The sequence below is a fragment of the Fukomys damarensis genome, unplaced genomic scaffold (assembly GCF_012274545.1).
Source record: "Fukomys damarensis isolate Sample0158 unplaced genomic scaffold, DMR_v1.0_HiC HiC_scaffold_9, whole genome shotgun sequence".
Taxonomy (NCBI): domain Eukaryota; kingdom Metazoa; phylum Chordata; class Mammalia; order Rodentia; family Bathyergidae; genus Fukomys; species Fukomys damarensis.
The window spans coordinates 32,106,546-32,124,399 of NW_022900921.1; the positions used below are offsets into that span (position 1 = coordinate 32,106,546).

The window sequence follows — 17,854 nt, forward strand, 5'->3', positions numbered from 1 at the left end:
AAAAAAAAAAAAAAAAAAAGAAAGAAAACCAAACCCAAAAAACAAAATAAAATAAAAAAACAACAGGTGTGGTAGCACATGCCTGTAATTCTACTACTTGCGAGGCTGAGGCAGGAGGATAACTTCAAGTTCCAGGTCAGCCTGAACTATATAGACCGTGTTCCCCCCGCAAAAAAAACCCGAAAAACCCCAAAACTCCATGACATATTTTATTGCTTTAAGCTTAATGTTTTAGGTATGTAAATATTATCTTTAGTTCTCTTTCTAAATATTACTTCTCTTATTTATAGTTTATACATTGCCTTAAATCCAGTGCTCTTTTTTTTGTGTGTGTGGGGGTGTACTGGGGATTGAACTCAGGTCCTTGTGTTTGCGAGGCAGGCAGAGGAACAACTGAGCTAAATCCCTGCCCTAAATCCAATGCTCTAATTTCTTCAGTCATGTGAAGTAAAATAAAAATTTATTGTAGCTCTATGGTTTATTTATTTCCCATCTTTTTGTCTTCTAAAATCTCAACTCTTAATGCCTTGGGAGTTGGAAATGCTTAATGTAATCTAAGAAACTGTGGGCTTAAAGATTTCTTTTTTAGTACCATCATTTTTCCACATGACTCTATAGAAGCAGCTAATAATTAGTAAGACTAGACATACTCTGTTACTGTCTAAGAAATGATAACAAAACTTAGCAGCCTAGAATATTATCTCAGTTTCTGAGAGTTAAGAATGACAAGTAAGTTTTAAGCTGGCTTCTGTTCTCTCCTGTGGGCCACTTAACACATTGTTAGGGGCTGTAATCTGAAGGTCTGTTGTGGGTGGATGATCTACTTTTTTGTTTTTTGTTTTTTTTGACATGGCCTCTCTGTGTTCAGACTGTCCTGGAACTTGCTATGTAGCCCAGGCTGGTCTTGATCTTGAAGCAATCCTCCTGCCTCAGCCTCCTAAGTGCTGGGATTATAGGTGTATGCCACCATGCCCAGCAAGGATGATCTACTTTAAAGAAGGTTCACTGGAATGACTAGTGGCAAGAGGCTTAAGTTTGTTGCAGGCTGTTGCCAGAGGGCTCTGGTTCTGGTTGTATGAATCTTTCTATAGGGCTGTCTTATTATACTAGGATGTAGCTACTGGTTTCTCTGAGAGTGATAGCACAGTGGCTATCTGTGCTTTCAAAAATACAAAGCAAAATAGTGTAAAAAGTAAAAATACTTGTCTTTATATATTTTTCCGAACACACAGACTGTATAACACCAAGAGTGAACCCTAATGAAAACTGGAATTTGAAGTGATTGTCATTATAGGTTCTTTAGTTGTAACATACGTACCGCTCTTTTGTTAATAAGGGAGGCCATACATTGTAGGGACAGGGTATATGGAACATCTCTTTAGTATTGAATATAAAACTGCTGTTAAATAGTAAAGTCCTAAGAAACAGAAGCTTGAGGCAATTCTAAGTTCCCTCACTTTGGAAACCACTGATTGATAGTGGTGATAGTGGATACATGTTTTAGAATGTCATTAATGGAGGTAATTGGGCATACTGTATGTGGAAAATTAATTTTTTCTTTATAATTATCTTAAATTTTACACTAAGGTTTTTTCCCAATGATGAATTCTTATTAAAATTACCAATTTTGTAATTGAAGCAAATTAATGCTAAGCAATTACCTACTAATTATTTGAAAAATATACATTAAGAAGGAACTTCAGTAGAATTTATTTTTCTGTGCATATTTAGAAGTAAACTTTATTCTGGTGTTTTTCCTTGCTATGGTTTGAAAATAATTTGATCCCACCAAAACTCACATTGAGATTTGCTCCAACTTTAAAAGTGACCTTTGACCTTTAAGAATTTACTGAGTCTCTTAAGAGGTGTACTCCTTTTCCAGAAGGGTATGAGTTGCTCTCATGCTATTAGATTGGTCACTGTTAAGAGTGTATTGTTACCGAGGAAAGGTAGCCCGCTTGGCTGCCCCTTTTACACACACCCACCTGCCCTTCTTTGCTGCGAGTTGGGCAGCATCAGGCATCTGTAGATGTCAAGCACATGTTGCTGCCATGCTTTTGGACCTCCAGAACTGTGAGCTCCGCAAAGAGCTTTCCTGTATACATCTCCCAGTCTCAGGTTTTTGTACCCTTCTTTTGTAAAACAAAAGAAAACAGACTAAGACATACACATTAAGCATTTTAGAAAATAGCATGGAATAAGGTGGGATTAAAAGCAAAAGAAAACAGAAATTTGTTGTGAATTCATTACTGATAACTGGTGAAAATGAATTATTTAATATATTGTTACTTGGTGATCAAGGTGACATCTAGAGTTAAGGAGATTGTGTAAGGTTCTGAAACTTGGTAGCTTTTCTACTTTAATTACATAGGTGAGTTTTAAACAATTTAATAGCTGTAATAGCTGTCTTTTTTTTTGTCCTACCTTTCACTTTACAATGTCTGTTCCATCCTATTTATACACAGATACCTCAGTGATCGATTTCCTTGGATAATCTGATTTAAGGGCTAGATAATGTTCTTTTGTGAAGTGAATGAGCAAGTTAAAGGTTAAAACGACAGCCACTTCTGCCATTTAAATTTTATTAAAAATTTAAAATAGTTTTAAATAACTTGGAAGTTTAACAGTTGTATTTTTTTCTTCTTGTAGTCGATTACAGACATAGTGAAACCAGTGCCACAGCACTGATGATTGCTGCAGGACGAGGCTTTGCAAGCCAAGTGGAGCAGTTAATTAGCATGGGTGCCAACATCCATAGCAAAGCGTCAAATGGCTGGTAATTCTGGACTGTGTCTGTTTCTATCTTTACATTTGCCTTTATTTTAAAAACCATTATGTAATAATTGTGGGTGTATCTCTACGTTAATGGGTAAATAATTTTGAGTGGAAGCTTTATAATACTTAGTATGTTATCTTTGAATTTTGGCAGGATGGCCCTGGATTGGGCTAAACACTTTGGGCAGACTGAAATTGTGGATCTTCTAGAATCTTACAGGTAAATCTTTAATATTTTAAATTAATATTATTTTCTTTTTTTTTAAAGCTACCAGTGTAAATCATATGTAGGCTATAAATAGTCTTTTATCCAGAGATTTTTTTGGGGGGGATGGGTGCCCAGAATTGCATTCAGGGCCTTGTGCTTACCAGGCACAGAAATTACTTTTTATAATTTTTCTTTGTAATTTTTTAGATTAAGATCTGTTGTGTTTTTTTTTTTTAATTGAGTTTATTGGTACAATCTAGGTATACAATACAGTTACATTCATCATTGGGATTCTGTACCTTTACATAATAGGTCTTGATTCTCATTTTTTCCCCTTGTCCCTGCCTTCCCTTCACCCCCCTCCCCTCCCCATTTACAAACACTTTATTTCCATTTTTTCAGTTTCTCATATTTTTTTCCTCTCCCTTATTACCTTTCCCCCACCATTCCCACTTGCCCTACACCTTTAGCCCTTTACGTCCTATTTCACATTATTAATTATCTCATTAGGATCCTGTGTACTATTATAGTTTTTGCACCCAAGAAACTATTCGGTATTTCAGTTAAAGAAATATCTGTATGAACATTAAAAATAGGGAACCCTAAAATAAAACTAAAAAGGAAAGTAAAAGAGAAAAGGCAATGATGTAACATTAAAATAATCCTTAATTCTGGAAATGAAAATGGTCCCCGAACATATGTAAATTGCTTCTTGCTCTTATAGTCTTATCTTATTCCTTTTTTCATTATTTAGAGAATATTAGTTTCTGTAATCAAACCCACGTAGATGTGACCTTACATATTTAGTATGATGTGTTACCCCTGTACACATGGAAAAAAATAAAAATAAAAATAAATTAACATTTCTGGACCAATATGGCTGTCCATTTCTGTACAATGCCAACTCAACACAGTAAATTGGGATGACTTTTTCCCAAGTTGGCAGCACCGTTAGTTTCCCAAAATTCAATTTATATATATATGTATATATATATTTATATAAAAAGACTAATAATAGTATGTTATACATCAATGGCAGCAACAGCTTTTCCAGGTTCTGCAGTCATCTGAACAAAATTATAGACATTCAGCACATTCCATTAAAAACAAAACAAAACAAAAAAACAAAGAAAAGAATAATATCCAGAAAACAGCAGACTTGTGTTGCTGTTGTGGTACCTGGGACCATTTTTATTTTATTAGCATCTTAATCATCATCTGGAAAGAGAACATTGTAGAATAATATCATTAACTGTAGTTCTGATAAAGCACAGTCCCTACTATGTATCATAAAGCAGGTACAAGATATTTTACATTCATAGAGGTATGATACAGTACCGTCCTACATCGATAATACTAGAATCAGTTTTGGTTTGAAATTTACTTTGTCTGCAAATAAGATTGCTACCTCTGTTTTTTTCTGGGCTCCTGTCACATGGAGAATTGTTTTCTATCTTTTCACTTTCAGTCTATGGGCTTCTTTTTGCACTAGGTGTGTTTCTTGTATACAACATGTTGTTGGATTTTGCTTCTTATTCCATTTTGCCAGTCTATTTCTCTTGATTGGTGAGTTGAGGCCATTGACATTGCTGGTTATAACTGATATATACTGACTTATTATTGACATGTTATTGGCCTTTTGTTGACTCTTTACTTTTCACCTTCTCCTTTTAATTTCTTGCCTTGCCTATTTGATTTGCTCTGTTGGGCCTCATGGTGTTGTTGCCTTCATTGTCTTTTTCTAGGATCTTGTTTAGAATTGCTTGTAGTGCTGGTTTGGTATTCATGTAGTTTCTCAGGTGTTCTTTGTCGTGGAAGTGTCTTATTTCCCCATCCATTTTGCAAAAGAGTTTTGCTGGATACATCAGTCTAGGTTGCAGGTTGTTCTCTTTTAGTCTTTGAAATATCTCATTCCAGGCTCTCCTTGCCCCAAGGGTTTGTGTTGAAAAGTCTGCTGTGATTCTGATGGGCTTTCCTTTGGATTTCTGGGATCTCGATTATTATATGTCTAAGTGTAGATTTTTTTTTTATTGTAGCTAGTTGGTGTCCTATATGCCTCAGTTATCTGAATGTCAAATTCTTACCCTCTGTTTAGGAAGTTTTCTGTCATTAATTGAACAGCTTTTTAAAGTCATTTGTATTTTCTCCTGCTACTTCATGTATTCCTATCAGTCTTATGTTATTCTTCTTTGCATCATCTAGGAGTTGTTGGATTGATTTCTCATGATCTCTTACTGTTTTTAAGAGACCTCTCTTTTCATGGTCACTGACTGCAATCTTATCTTCTATATTGAGAGTCTATCTTCACATTCTTTTATTCTGTTGTGTACACTTTCAATAGAGTGTTTAATCTCCTGGATATCTGTTTGAATCTGTTTTATGGATTCCATTTCTTTCCTATGTTGGGCGTTTATTTTTTCCATTTCTTCCTTATGCTGGGTCTTGATGGCTTCTATCATGGTCCTGAGCTCATCTATTTTTTTGTCAATTTCTGCTCTAGAGTCTCAAATCACGACTTCCATTTTGCTCACTATCGCTATGATTATCTGGGAAATTATTTCTGTTTTGAATTTTTCTAGAGCCTGATTGATCTGTTTTGTTACTTCCTGTGCTTTGAGTTCAGGGTGTCCTGGTGGTTCATTATCGGCCTTTTCATCCTCATTTGCCCTACTGTTTGCCATTGGTGAACTGGAAGTCTGTCCTTGTGTCTTGCTTAAGTGTTTTCTCATTTTTATTTTTGTTGTCGGACTGTCCTTGGTTTGATCTCTGCATTATTACCCAAATCTTCCTGATATAGTTGCGCCCTAGCTTCTGTGTCTCTAATGACCCACAGACATTCTCATCTTCATAACATCAGAGAAAACAGCTCATCAAATCAACCGCAATGCTTTACCCCAACTCATGCAATCAGCAACATATTAAGATCAAGCACAACTTGGACACTGACCACCGGTAGTAGTCACTAGTCTATCACCCTTAAATCATTTGAATTAAAGTGAAATCAAGAAGCAGCCCAGAACATGTCTGCAGTGAACAAAATTTCAATATAGTGTATTTACCATTTAATGGCTCAGACAGAGCGAGGATGCAAGACCCCTGATCTCAGCTGATGGCTGAACCCCATGACGCTGACTGACCTCGGGGCTGCAAGGCCCAGATTGAGTTCCCCAACCTTCTGAATGGTTGAACTCCACAACGTTCTCTTACAGGTTTCCCACCCCCTTTCTTTAAAGATGTTCAAAGTTGGGAACTCAGAAAAATACCCTTGATGACCACCTCTGTCTCTGCAGAGTGGTTCCAAAGACTGGCACAGTCAGGAGGTGTGAGAGTGCAGTTGGGGGGGGACTTATGGGGGTTCAGGGGCTACCTTCCCAGTGCTTGAGTGATGGTGGCTGGGTTGGGAGCTGCCGTGGCTCTCCTTCCCGCGGTGGATCGGGGCCCAGGCTACTTCCTGGTGCTTGAGCAATGGCGGCTGGGTTGGGAGCAGGCGTGGTTCTCCCAAGATCTGTTGTGTTTTAATGTTTATTTTACTCTTTATTTTGAAAAATCAGAAGAGGGATTTGCTGTTAAACATGGTAGGTACAACATGTGTACTTAATCCCTTTCCCACCTTAGTAGGAAATAGCAAATTTAAAAACTGAGCCAGGGAGACTTTTGATGTAGGATTATTAAAAAAAATTAGCTGTAGAGGCTTTGAACTTGGGTTTAATAGCTAGAGTGGGAAAGTAGGGATGAGGTTATCAAATAACAAAGGGGTTTGAATCAAAGTCCATAAACTGAAATGCCATCCACTTCTTTACCATATGATCTGCCGTTACCATTTCCTGTTTAAAGTTTATGTTCTTTGGCAGAAAACTTGATAGTTCTTTTCTAGAAAAACGGACCAAATTCTAGAGAAAATGTTAGGACTTCTAGGAGATGGTATTCTTTCAGTGGAATGGTTTTTAAACCAGATCAATTAACAGTCCCAAGTGTACTCAGTGTTTTGGGACTTTCCAAGCCGCTGGGTGTGGTGGCGCAGGCCTGTAATCCCAGCATTTGGAAGGCTGAGGCAGGTGGATAGCTGTGATTTGGAGACCAGCCTGGGCTACATAGTGAGTTCAAGGTCAGTCTCAACTACATAGTGAGACCTTGTCTCAAAAACACAAACAAACAAAAAAGCAGAGAACTGCCAAGGGTAGACACTTGAAAAACTGTACAGATGAGTGAAATAAGTAAAACAGAGCAGCAACAGAAAACTCTGGAATTTGGATAAAACTAAGCATCAGAAGAAACTTGTCCTATAAAAAATAAACAGGCCATAAATCTTCATTCAGATTTCAGCTTCGTGAGTCCTACTCAATTTTACCCTATCTAGTTTTGCAACCTACCTCCCTGCATCGTCCTTAACCTATTCTACAGTTTCTTTTTCTTTTCCTGTAGAACATGCCAGCTCTATGCCATTATATACTTTGCTGGTTTACTATTATTGTTTATTTTCCCTCTTTTCTCCAACCGTGTTTAGTATGCTTCTGGAGTCTTTTGCTCAAGGACACTGCCTAGTTTAATAGGTGATCAGCAAATATTTATTGCATGACTAAAAAATACGATAGCATAAAGTTTTAGAATGTTTCTAAGATAAAGTTGAAAAAATTGTTTACAAAGTAGGAAAAATAGATAAGAGATGGAAAATGTGTAGAAAAAATATAAAAAAAAAGCTTACTTTCTATGTACCTTTTATCAGGAATCTTATTTTTTTTTAATTTATTTTATTTTTTCTGATACTAGGGATTGAACTGAGGACCTTGCATTTGTGAGGCAGGTGTGGCACTACTGAGCTAAATCCCTGGAAGGAAACTTTTAGAAAATGTGTTTCACAAAAAATCGGTCAAACAAGCAGAAAACCCCAGAAAAACGTAGTATATCCATTACAAGGATTAGGTGAGGGAATGCTCTGGATACTGATATAGCAGGGGGGTTATGATGGCAGCTGTCTAGGAGACCCACCCAGTCCCATAGGCACAAGAGATGGAGGGCTTCAGGAGGGAAGTCTTTCAGAGAAAAAACTATTACCTGATATTTTTTAAGTATGTTAAGCTTTTCAAGTCTGTTGGAATGTTTCAGAAGAAGATAAGTTCACCGAAAACTAAACAAGTAAAGATTAAACAATAATTACCCCAGGAAAATAAAAAAGTACAGAAGAAAGGAAATACAATCGTATTCCCAGTTTGGCTCAGCAGTACATAGTGTTTACATGATCACAGTAAATAAAGTAAAAACTGAATGAGGATTTAACAAAAATTGTGGGATTTGTAGTGGGCAGGATGTTTATGGAATTAGAAGTAGTAACCTCATTTTTCCTTATTTGTACTAAATTGTTAATAGCAGATGAGTGTTGCTTAGAAATAATAGCAATTAATTGGCTTAGACAATTACAAAAGGTCCTAACTAGTATGATTGTTTTTTGTTATAACTTTTATAAAATTATTGCTATAAATATGTATTATGTTGATTTTACTTTATTTTTAAAAATTAGTTTATGTTTACAGTACATAATGATTACATTTGTCATGGGGAGTTTGTGCATGTATGTAGCACATCTTAATTCTTTTTTGTCCCCTTCCCTCTTATTCCTACCTACTCCCTCCAACTCTTGATCCCCTCCCCATTTGAAAAAGCTATATTTCCCTTTTTTTTTTCTTCAATCCTCTTTTTTTAAAAAGAGAAAAATTAGAAGGGCAGTATAGGTACTTTAAGCATCTTATAAAACTGATCTAATTATCTTTTTTTTTTAAGTGGTGCTAGGGATTGAACCCAGGACCTTATTTATTTATGTTTGGTAATCCCTGTACCACTAAGCTATATGCTTTGCCCCTAATTATCTTTTACTAAATATTTTAGGTAAATGTAGATTTACCTAAATATTTAGATTAGTTACATAAATTTTTAAAATATGTAAAAGAAACTCTAATATATTTTATAATACACTAATAGTTTCTATTTGTTGTCAGCCTATGAGAGTCTCCCTAAAAATGGATTCTGAAGTTAAAATATAGTAAATCATCAAGAATATATAAAATGTTTTATTTGACCTGAGTTTTTTTTTTGGAACTCTGATTGAACTCTGGACCTTGCACTTGTGAGGCACATGGCGGAACCACTGAGCTAAATCCATGGTCCTTGACCTGAGTTTTTATGCTTCTGTAGACGTAGTCTCATTGTAAAAAGTAAGTGTTTAAGTATGAAATTATTTTTGTCATTTTGATTTCATTGATACTCATTGAGTCTCAGAATTCTTAGTACATCCAAATGCTAATTCTGGTACAGTCATTTTTGTTGTCTAAAATAGTACCCAGAATTTGTAATCTTTTAGTGATAGCACTTTAAATATTCCAGTTATTATTTTGGTATTGCTAAGTATAGATACTACAGATTACTAAGTAAAACAGTTATTAGGATAATACTTTTAAGTGTCTTGGCCAGCTGGGTTTTTTATTCCAAATGTCAAATATTTTAATCTTATTTATTTTAATTTGTGAGTACTGGAGATTGTACTGAGCTACATCCCTATCTCTTTATTTTATTTCATTTTTTTATCTTGAGACAGGGTTTTGCTAAGTTGCTGAGTGGCCCAGACTGGAATTGAACTTATGCTCTTTCTGCTGCAGTCCCCCAGATTGCTGGAATTATAGATATGCCATCACCATGCCCAGCAAATTTCAAATATTTAAAATTAAATTTATTATTATGTTTGATGGATTGATAGTGATAATTCAGTTTTATAGTTTTACACAAAGTATATTTCTTCAATTGTTAAAAAGAAACAATAAATAATATTTTATAACAGATCTTGATATTAAAAATACTGCAGTTACAAAAATGCATAATCTTAATATTTTGCCTATTGAAAATACTCTTCTTATTTTTCTGCTCAGCTCTTTGAGAGAAATTGGGCTGAAATGAACTTCCTGGAAGTGCTATTGATAATTACTAGTGATGACAGCAGTTTATGTTTTTATGTACAGGATGAAGAAAAGTGGTAGTTTATGCTCATTCTGGGCTTTTGGGAAATAGCACAGTTAATCTGCTTTACTATAGAATAACCTATAGAGGTTTTAAAAATTGTGGACCACTCATCAAAATATATATAATTTTTTGGTTTTTTGAGACAGGGTCTCACTATGTAGTTGAGACTGACCTGGAACTCACTATGTAGCCCAAGCTGGTCACGAACTCACAGCAGTCCTCCTGCCCCAGCCTCCCAAGTGCTGGAATTATAGGCATGTGCTACCACGCATGGCTCACTCATCAGAATATTGGTTGTAACAGTGAACAATTAGAAACAACCTATTAAGAAAATATAAATGAAGCGTGGTGGCGCATGCTGTGATTCCAGCGCTTGGGAGGCTGAGGCAGAAGGATTGACTCAAGTTTGAGGTCAGCCTGGGCTACATAGTGGTTAAGGACAGCCTGAACTACATAGTAAGATCCTGTCACAAAAAAACAAAAACAAAATCAAACAAATATATGTGATGACCAAATGTTTTTAATGTTTTATTGAGGTAATTCTTATACTATATAATTCACTCATGTAAGTGTACAATTCATTGATTTTTTTTTATGTTCAGAGACTTATGTAGTCGTTACCACAATCAGTTTTAGAACATTTTCATCATCACAGAAGGAAACTTGTACCCACTAGCAATCATACCCTATTTTCTCTCAACCCTCCTAACCCTAGACCAACTACTAACCTACTTCCTATTTCTAGAGATTTGTCTATTCTTGGCATTTCATATGAATGCATTCATATAATATGTGGTACTTTATAGTTGGCTTCTTTCACTCAGTATAATGTTTTTAAGGTATATTCATGTTGTAGATTTTTCCTATGACTGAGTAATAATCCATTCTATGGATAAAGGACAATTTATCCATTTGTCATTTCATGAACATTCATGTTGTTTCCACTTTTTCACTGTTATGAACGATTCTGGTATGAACATTTGTAAATAGTTTTTTTTCTTAGTTGACAGATATGTGTGAATATTTTTTTATCCATTTCTCTTGTGTATATACCTTTGAGCAACTTTATGGGGCATATAGTAACTGTGTTTAGGCTTTGAAGAATGGCCACAGTGTTTTCCAAAGTGTCTATATTATTCTACATTCCTACAATGAATGCAAGAGGGCTCTGATTTCTCCACACCCTCTCCAGCCTTTGTTACCTATCTTTTCATTTGTGTCCATCTTACTGAATGAGGATCTCTTCATGGTTTTGATTTGTATTTCCTTGATAATGAATTAAATTGAAGATCTTTTCATATGTTTATAATCCATTTGTGTATTTCTCTTTGAGAAATGTCTTTACTTTGTGATTTTCTAAAAGCACTTATGTCAAATTTTATGTTGAATAAGGTGCTTAAAATCAAAGCATGAATTATATTGCAGCTGGTTCCTTGTCACTTACCTTCTTTAGAGCATATTGGAAATTTGAAGAAGGACAAAATGGAAATCATAGGTCTTTAAAAGTTACTCCTTTTAATGAAAACTGACTTGATCTTTTTTTTTTTTAAGTGCTTCATTGGAATTTGGAAACCTAGATGAAAGTTCTCTGGTTCAAACAAATGGAAATGACCTTAGTGCAGAAGAGAGAGAGCTCCTGAAAGCTTATCATCACAGTTTTGATGATGAAAAAGTTGACTTGGATTTGATCATGCATCTTCTATACAATATCTGCCAGAGCTGTGATACTGGTAAATAAATGCTGTCTAAAATTACTGTATCAAAATGTGTTCTTTTCTTCAAATATTTTGATTGTCTACATTCTTATGTAATTGCATTGATAGCAATATATGAAATAACTGTCATGGTAATTTATCAGTACTTGAAAACACATTTTATAGTTTCTTATAATTAGTTCTTTTGATTGCTTCACAAGATTTAGTATTAAAAAACTTCTTCTCCAAGGTGCAGTATTAATTTTTCTACCTGGATATGATGAAATTGTTGGTCTGAGAGATCGCATCCTGTTTGATGACAAGCGGTTTGCTGATGATGCACATAGGTAAAATCTAAAGTTTTATATTTGTTGCTTAAAATAACAGACAGGTACTACAGTATATTTCTCTTTCAATTGTCAACAGATATCAGGTCTTTATGCTTCATTCAAATATGCAAACGTCTGATCAAAAGAAAGTATTGAAAACCCCACCTGCGGGTGTTCGTAAAATAGTAAGCTACATAAACTTTTTTTTCCAATTATCATTGGTAATCATTCTGTTTTCATATTACTTATAAAATAATATCCTATTGCAGATTCTTTCCACGAATATTGCTGAAACCAGCATAACAGTCAATGATGTTGTCTTTGTTATTGATTCTGGAAAAGTGAAAGAGGTATGTGTAGATAAGTTGTATTCTTAAAAGAAGAAGGCCGAATTCTGTTTCAACAAGTACTCTTTATAAGAAAATTCACTTTAGTGGAAAAATTTATTTCTAGGTGAATTGAGCATAGTAAATGTTGAGTTCACTCAAATATTGTACCTTAAATTCAATATATAGAATCTATTTTAGTTCAGCAAATTAGGAAAAAGGCTTCTATCATTAAATACTAGAGAGGAAGAAAAAGATGGGTTACTTATAGTGAAAACTTCATCACAGTGTAAATTCAGTTGGGTATTTCCTGTATTTTCCTTCTACCTGTGGGAATAGACCACCATGTCCCTCATATTCAATGTTAGATCTTCAGTTTCTAATATTAATCATAGTGCAGGAGAACCTTGATGAAAGGAGCAAGAAAACTGCAACCAGTAAACCAACCAAACAACCACCTCCCATAAACCAGTGGTCAACAGACAGTAGCCAGCATTCAAGCTAGAATTGCTACTTGCCTTTGTAAAAAACCAGGTTCATCAATTTTACCTACTATGTATAGCTGCTTTCACACTATATTGGCATCTGAGTGATAGCAACACAGACCTTCTGAAAGCCTAAAATATTAACCAATTGGCCCTTTGCAAAAACAGTTTTCCAATACCTGATATAAATAAAAGGGAGTATTTGTTTCCTTTCAGTATATAAATGCCTAGCAGTTATATAGTGAGCGCCCCTTTTAGTAGAACCATTCATTGAAAGAATAAAAGTGATAGAAATAATTGATTTGTTGAGAATAACAATATTGTAGAAATCAAATTGATAGATACAAATATTTTTAATCTGAAGAAAATGTTTTTGATGTAGCTTTTAGGAATCTTACACATTACAGAATTTGGTCAGATGTATTATAGTTGGATACTGCAAAGAAGAGATTAAGTAATTTTTTGTAATAGAATAGTAGTGAGTATTTTCAATAAACTGAAGTGAGCCAAGATCAAATTTTTTTGCTCTAGAATTATCTAATGCAGATGGAAGTAGATTCTGAATATTTTAGAAATTCCTCTAATTAGGTATTATTTTTTACATAAAACATAGTTTAAACATAGTTGTAAGGTCAAGTTATTTTACAGAAATAAAATATTTTTATTAAGAATCGAGTAAGGGCCGGGGATTTAGCTCAGTAGTTTGGTGGCCTGCCTTGCAAGCGCAAGGACCTGAGTTCAATCCCTGGTACCAAAAAAAAACAAGAATCGAGTAACATTTTCTAAAAATTCTATAATTAAACTATTCTGAGAACTTATTTGCTCTATGTATTTATTGTAATTAGTTAAATTTGTACTGGAGGTTGAGCCCAGGGTCTTCTCACAGAGCAACATCTGCATCTTTTTATCTTTTTGGGAGGGGGAAGCCGAGTGTCGAATTTGGGCCCTTGAGCTTGCAAGGTGCCAGAACCATTGAGCCAGATCCCCAGCCCATCTTTTTATCTTTTATTTTAAAATTATTATTATTGTTGCTGCTGCTTGAGACAGTTTTCTGTGTAGTTCAGGTTGGCCTTGAACTTGTGGCATTTCCCTTGCCTCGTCCTTCAAAGTGCGTTATCATGGCTTTTATTTTTTATTTTGAGACAGGGTCTTACTGAATCACTGAGTTACCCCGACTGGGCTTGAATTTATGATTCTACTGCTAGAGTACTAGGATGACAGGCATGTGTCACCACACCCAGCCTGTGTAGTTATTTTACATAATGGAAACCATGTCTCCAAATAACTGAGGTATATATTCGAGTTAGGATTATTCTTTGAAAATATTTCTCTGCAGATTTTTACTTTAGTTTCTTTGAGACAGTATGAGGTTAGTAATGATTTTCTTATATATTTTCCTTTGCAAAATTCAAAATAGGCTAACTTTTAAGTATCTCAGAAGGAGGTAAAGTAGGAGTTAAAAATTCTTGGCTATGGGATGAGATTAGTTTAGTGATTGTTATTCTTCTGGATCAGCTTCCTGGAAAGTATTTCAGAAAATGCCCTTCCTTGATCACTCTGTTATAACAATGAAAATGTGATAGAAAATGACCTCCAGAGAATAGATCAGTTTTCCCAGTCTTAATTTCTCATGAGAGCTGACTGCCATGAATAGCAGGTAGTTCAGCAAAGCATAGAAGGGGGAAATTTTATGGCTCCCCTGGGTTTAATTTTGTTTTCATTCTTTTTCCTTAGTGTTTTAACCAGAGTATCTGGATTTTTCAGAATTAATACTCTGTTACAATTATTTAATCAAGATGAGAGTTTAAATTTGGCATGATAAAATATGTTGATAGTTTTCAGCTATTTTCTTTTAAGTACATTTTATGTTTTAACATAAAGATGATTTAAATATTACAGAAATCCTTTGATGCACTGAATTTTGTTACAATGTTAAAAATGGTATGGATTTCCAAAGCAAGTGCCATACAACGAAAAGGCAGGTAATGTATATTTAATGTGCATTCATTCAATTTCATGTAAAATGGAAACTTTTCATATATATTGCATATTTGTCATATATCCTGCCTTCTGTCACGTTAGTTTTAATGATAATATTCGTTTTTATATTATCTTATAAAATGGTGAAGTGAACCATTTTAATGCATTTTTAAAAGCTGAATTTGGTTGTATTAAAATTGAAGACAGTGTGGTATAATGTACACTGAAATGTAAGAAGCTTAATAAGTAAAGATTCTATAAATACTTGGAATATAGGACAAAGTACTAAGTTTTTTTTTTTTTTTGGTACCAGGGATTGAACTTGGGTTCTTGAGCTTGCAAGGCAGGCAGCAGAACCACTGAGCTAAATCCCCAGCCCCCAAGTGCTAATTTCCTTAAATAAGAAAAGCTCTTTAAAAAAAAAATTATTAAAATGAATATAGAAAAACTGTTGGCTTACCAAAATAAAGAATATGCATTCCCTATTAATATATTACTTTATATATACCACCTCATATATACCAAAATAAGTGCAAATTAATGGAGTGCTATTATTTATCAGATTGAGTTCAGTGAAAATGTTTTACAGTATGCCAAATGTAATGGGAAAAATATGAGCCAGGAGGCGTTCTTTTTATTTTAATGAGAGTATAGATTGTTAGGACTTCTTCAGAGGGCAAATTGAAACTGTTTATCCATATACAGCCTGTGATCATGGATTTCACATCTCACAATTTATCCTGAGTATATTTGTACCTGTGTTCAGAGCTGTATGTTGAAGAGTGTACTTGCAATGTTGTGTATAATAATATAAATTTTGGAAGCAATATAGTATATTGTGAAATGATTAAATTATGTTAATGACCACATAATGGTAGTATCTTTTAAAAGGAATGTATATGTTCTTGTGTGGAAAGTTTTTTCATGTATTTATATAAGTATATATAGATACATCCATGGGAGAGTCTGGGAGAAACATTGAAAATGATAGCATATTGATTCTGAAAAGATTTGTGGGGCCCTTGGAGGAAGAAGAGTTAATTTCATTTTATATATACATTGTATTTATTTATCTGTATTCTGTATGTGTATGTGTTCTGTAACTTATTTTACTATGTACTTGGATTACTTTTTCATTTCTTAAAAATATTTTTATTTGCTTTATTTATTTATTTATTTGTAGTTCTGGGGATCAAACCTAGGGCCTTCTGTATGCCAGTCAAGTGCACTACTGCTGAGTTATACTCCAGTGTACATTTTCATTTTAAAAAAGGCAAGATTAAAAGGTATATTTTTCAGTAATTACTTATAATTCCTGTTGCATTTCAACTGGCCAGAAAACATCAAATACTAACTTTAAAAAAATGCCTCAGAGCTGCATGTGGTGGTGCACACCTGTAATCCCAACACTGGGGGTGGTGTATGTGAGGCAGGAGGAGTGCTGTGAATTCATAAAAACAAGCAAACAAACAAACAAAAAAAACCCAAAAATGTCTCATATACTAAATACTTAACACTATTTCTGTATAACTTCATAGAATACCTATAAAGCATTATTACTTTGATATTCTATTGTTCTCTTATGACAAAGTGTGACTTGAAACATTGAGCTGGATTAGGTACTGTTAATACTGTGTTACCCGAAATAAGGGTCAAATTGTGGAAATTTTTATTGCCATTTTTTTCTGCAAGTTTTTATTGAAATCTTTAACTGTGCAAGTGGTAGGGATATAGTGGTGAATAAACTGTAGTCTGATGGATGAAGTTTTGTGAATCCACATTGGGATTCAGTATATTAAGCAATTTTAACACTGTATGATCTGTGCTATAACTATGTAATGTTTCTAGGGGAGTTAAGATTAAATTTGAGACAGATATATAGAGGAGCTGTGAAAAGACATTTCTAAAAGGCAGAGGGGGAAGAAGAAGAGATCTATAGAAAAGAAAGAACAGGCAAGTTTGGGTAGAATTTAGTTTAGAAGACAATAGTAAAAAATAGACTGAAAATTGGGGATACATTTTTAAGGACCATTTATTTTTATTTCTCTTAAAAAATAAATGAGGAATGACATTATTATAGTATTCTTTAAGCTCTTTGGAGAATGGATTGTCAGGGACAAGGCTCTTTCATTAGTACTTTCATCTATATGGAGATGAAAATGAAGGTAGCCATATTGATGTGCTGGTAGAAATAAAGAGAAGTAGACAGTTAATTCAAGAGATATTAAAGAGAGCAGTATTGTTTGTTTGGGGGAAGAGGTAAGGAATAGAGTGGAATGAAGGGTGTTATCCAGGTTTTTAATCTTAGAAAATTGGATGGTTGGTGCTCCTGTCAGTGCAAATAGAAAGAAGGTTTACTTAGGATGAAAAGTTAACTTTTGGTTGTGTTGAATTTGAGTTGACTGTGGAAAATCCAAGAGACTTGTGAGGTATAGGTCTATAATTAGGATAAGGACATCAAGGATGGATAGTATTTGAAACTAGGAGCATAATTAAGATCACCTCAGGAGATACAGAAAAGCAGAGACAGTTTATCCTTTAAGAAACACTAACTTTTAAAGTCTGGGAAAAGACGTTAGAGGAAGTTGGGCATGTAGGAAACCTAATAGGTATATTGTAGGAAGTATTTGATGAAGAAAGGGATGGTCCAACAATGTCAGAAGGGGATATTTCTTTTTTTTTTTTCAGCTTTAATTGAGTTTATTGGTACATTTTAGGGATACAGTACAGTTACATTCATTGTTGGGATCTTGTACCTCTACATGACAAGTCTTGATTCTCATCAGAAGGGGATATTTCTGTATCCATGATTTAACATATTTAGTCCTGCCATTAGCTGACATACTCTACACATCAAGTCTTGATTCTCATCAGAAGGGGATATTTCTGTATCCATGATTTAACATATTTAGTCCTGCCATTAGCTGACATAGTGACTGGGTGTGTTTAAAAGAGACTGCTTTTCATGATATTTCTGTAATGTTTCATAGAAAGTTACACAGGTTCTATGATTGTGACATAATGTTAATGTCGTGAAGGTGTATAGTGCATA

The 17,854-nt window shown here is 34.3% G+C and overlaps 1 protein-coding gene across 1 annotated transcript in view; it reads left to right on the forward strand.

The window, feature by feature from the left end:
- Window positions 1-17,854, forward strand: part of Ythdc2 (YTH domain containing 2) — a 73,537-nt gene that overhangs the window by 30,488 nt on the left and 25,195 nt on the right. Inside the window, exons 11-17 of the mRNA XM_019206072.2 lie at window positions 2,650-2,776; window positions 2,930-2,995; window positions 11,540-11,718; window positions 11,933-12,029; window positions 12,109-12,196; window positions 12,281-12,361; window positions 14,722-14,804. Coding sequence (XP_019061617.1) covers window positions 2,650-2,776; window positions 2,930-2,995; window positions 11,540-11,718; window positions 11,933-12,029; window positions 12,109-12,196; window positions 12,281-12,361; window positions 14,722-14,804 — 721 coding nt within the window. The remainder of the gene's footprint in view (window positions 1-2,649; window positions 2,777-2,929; window positions 2,996-11,539; window positions 11,719-11,932; window positions 12,030-12,108; window positions 12,197-12,280; window positions 12,362-14,721; window positions 14,805-17,854) is intronic.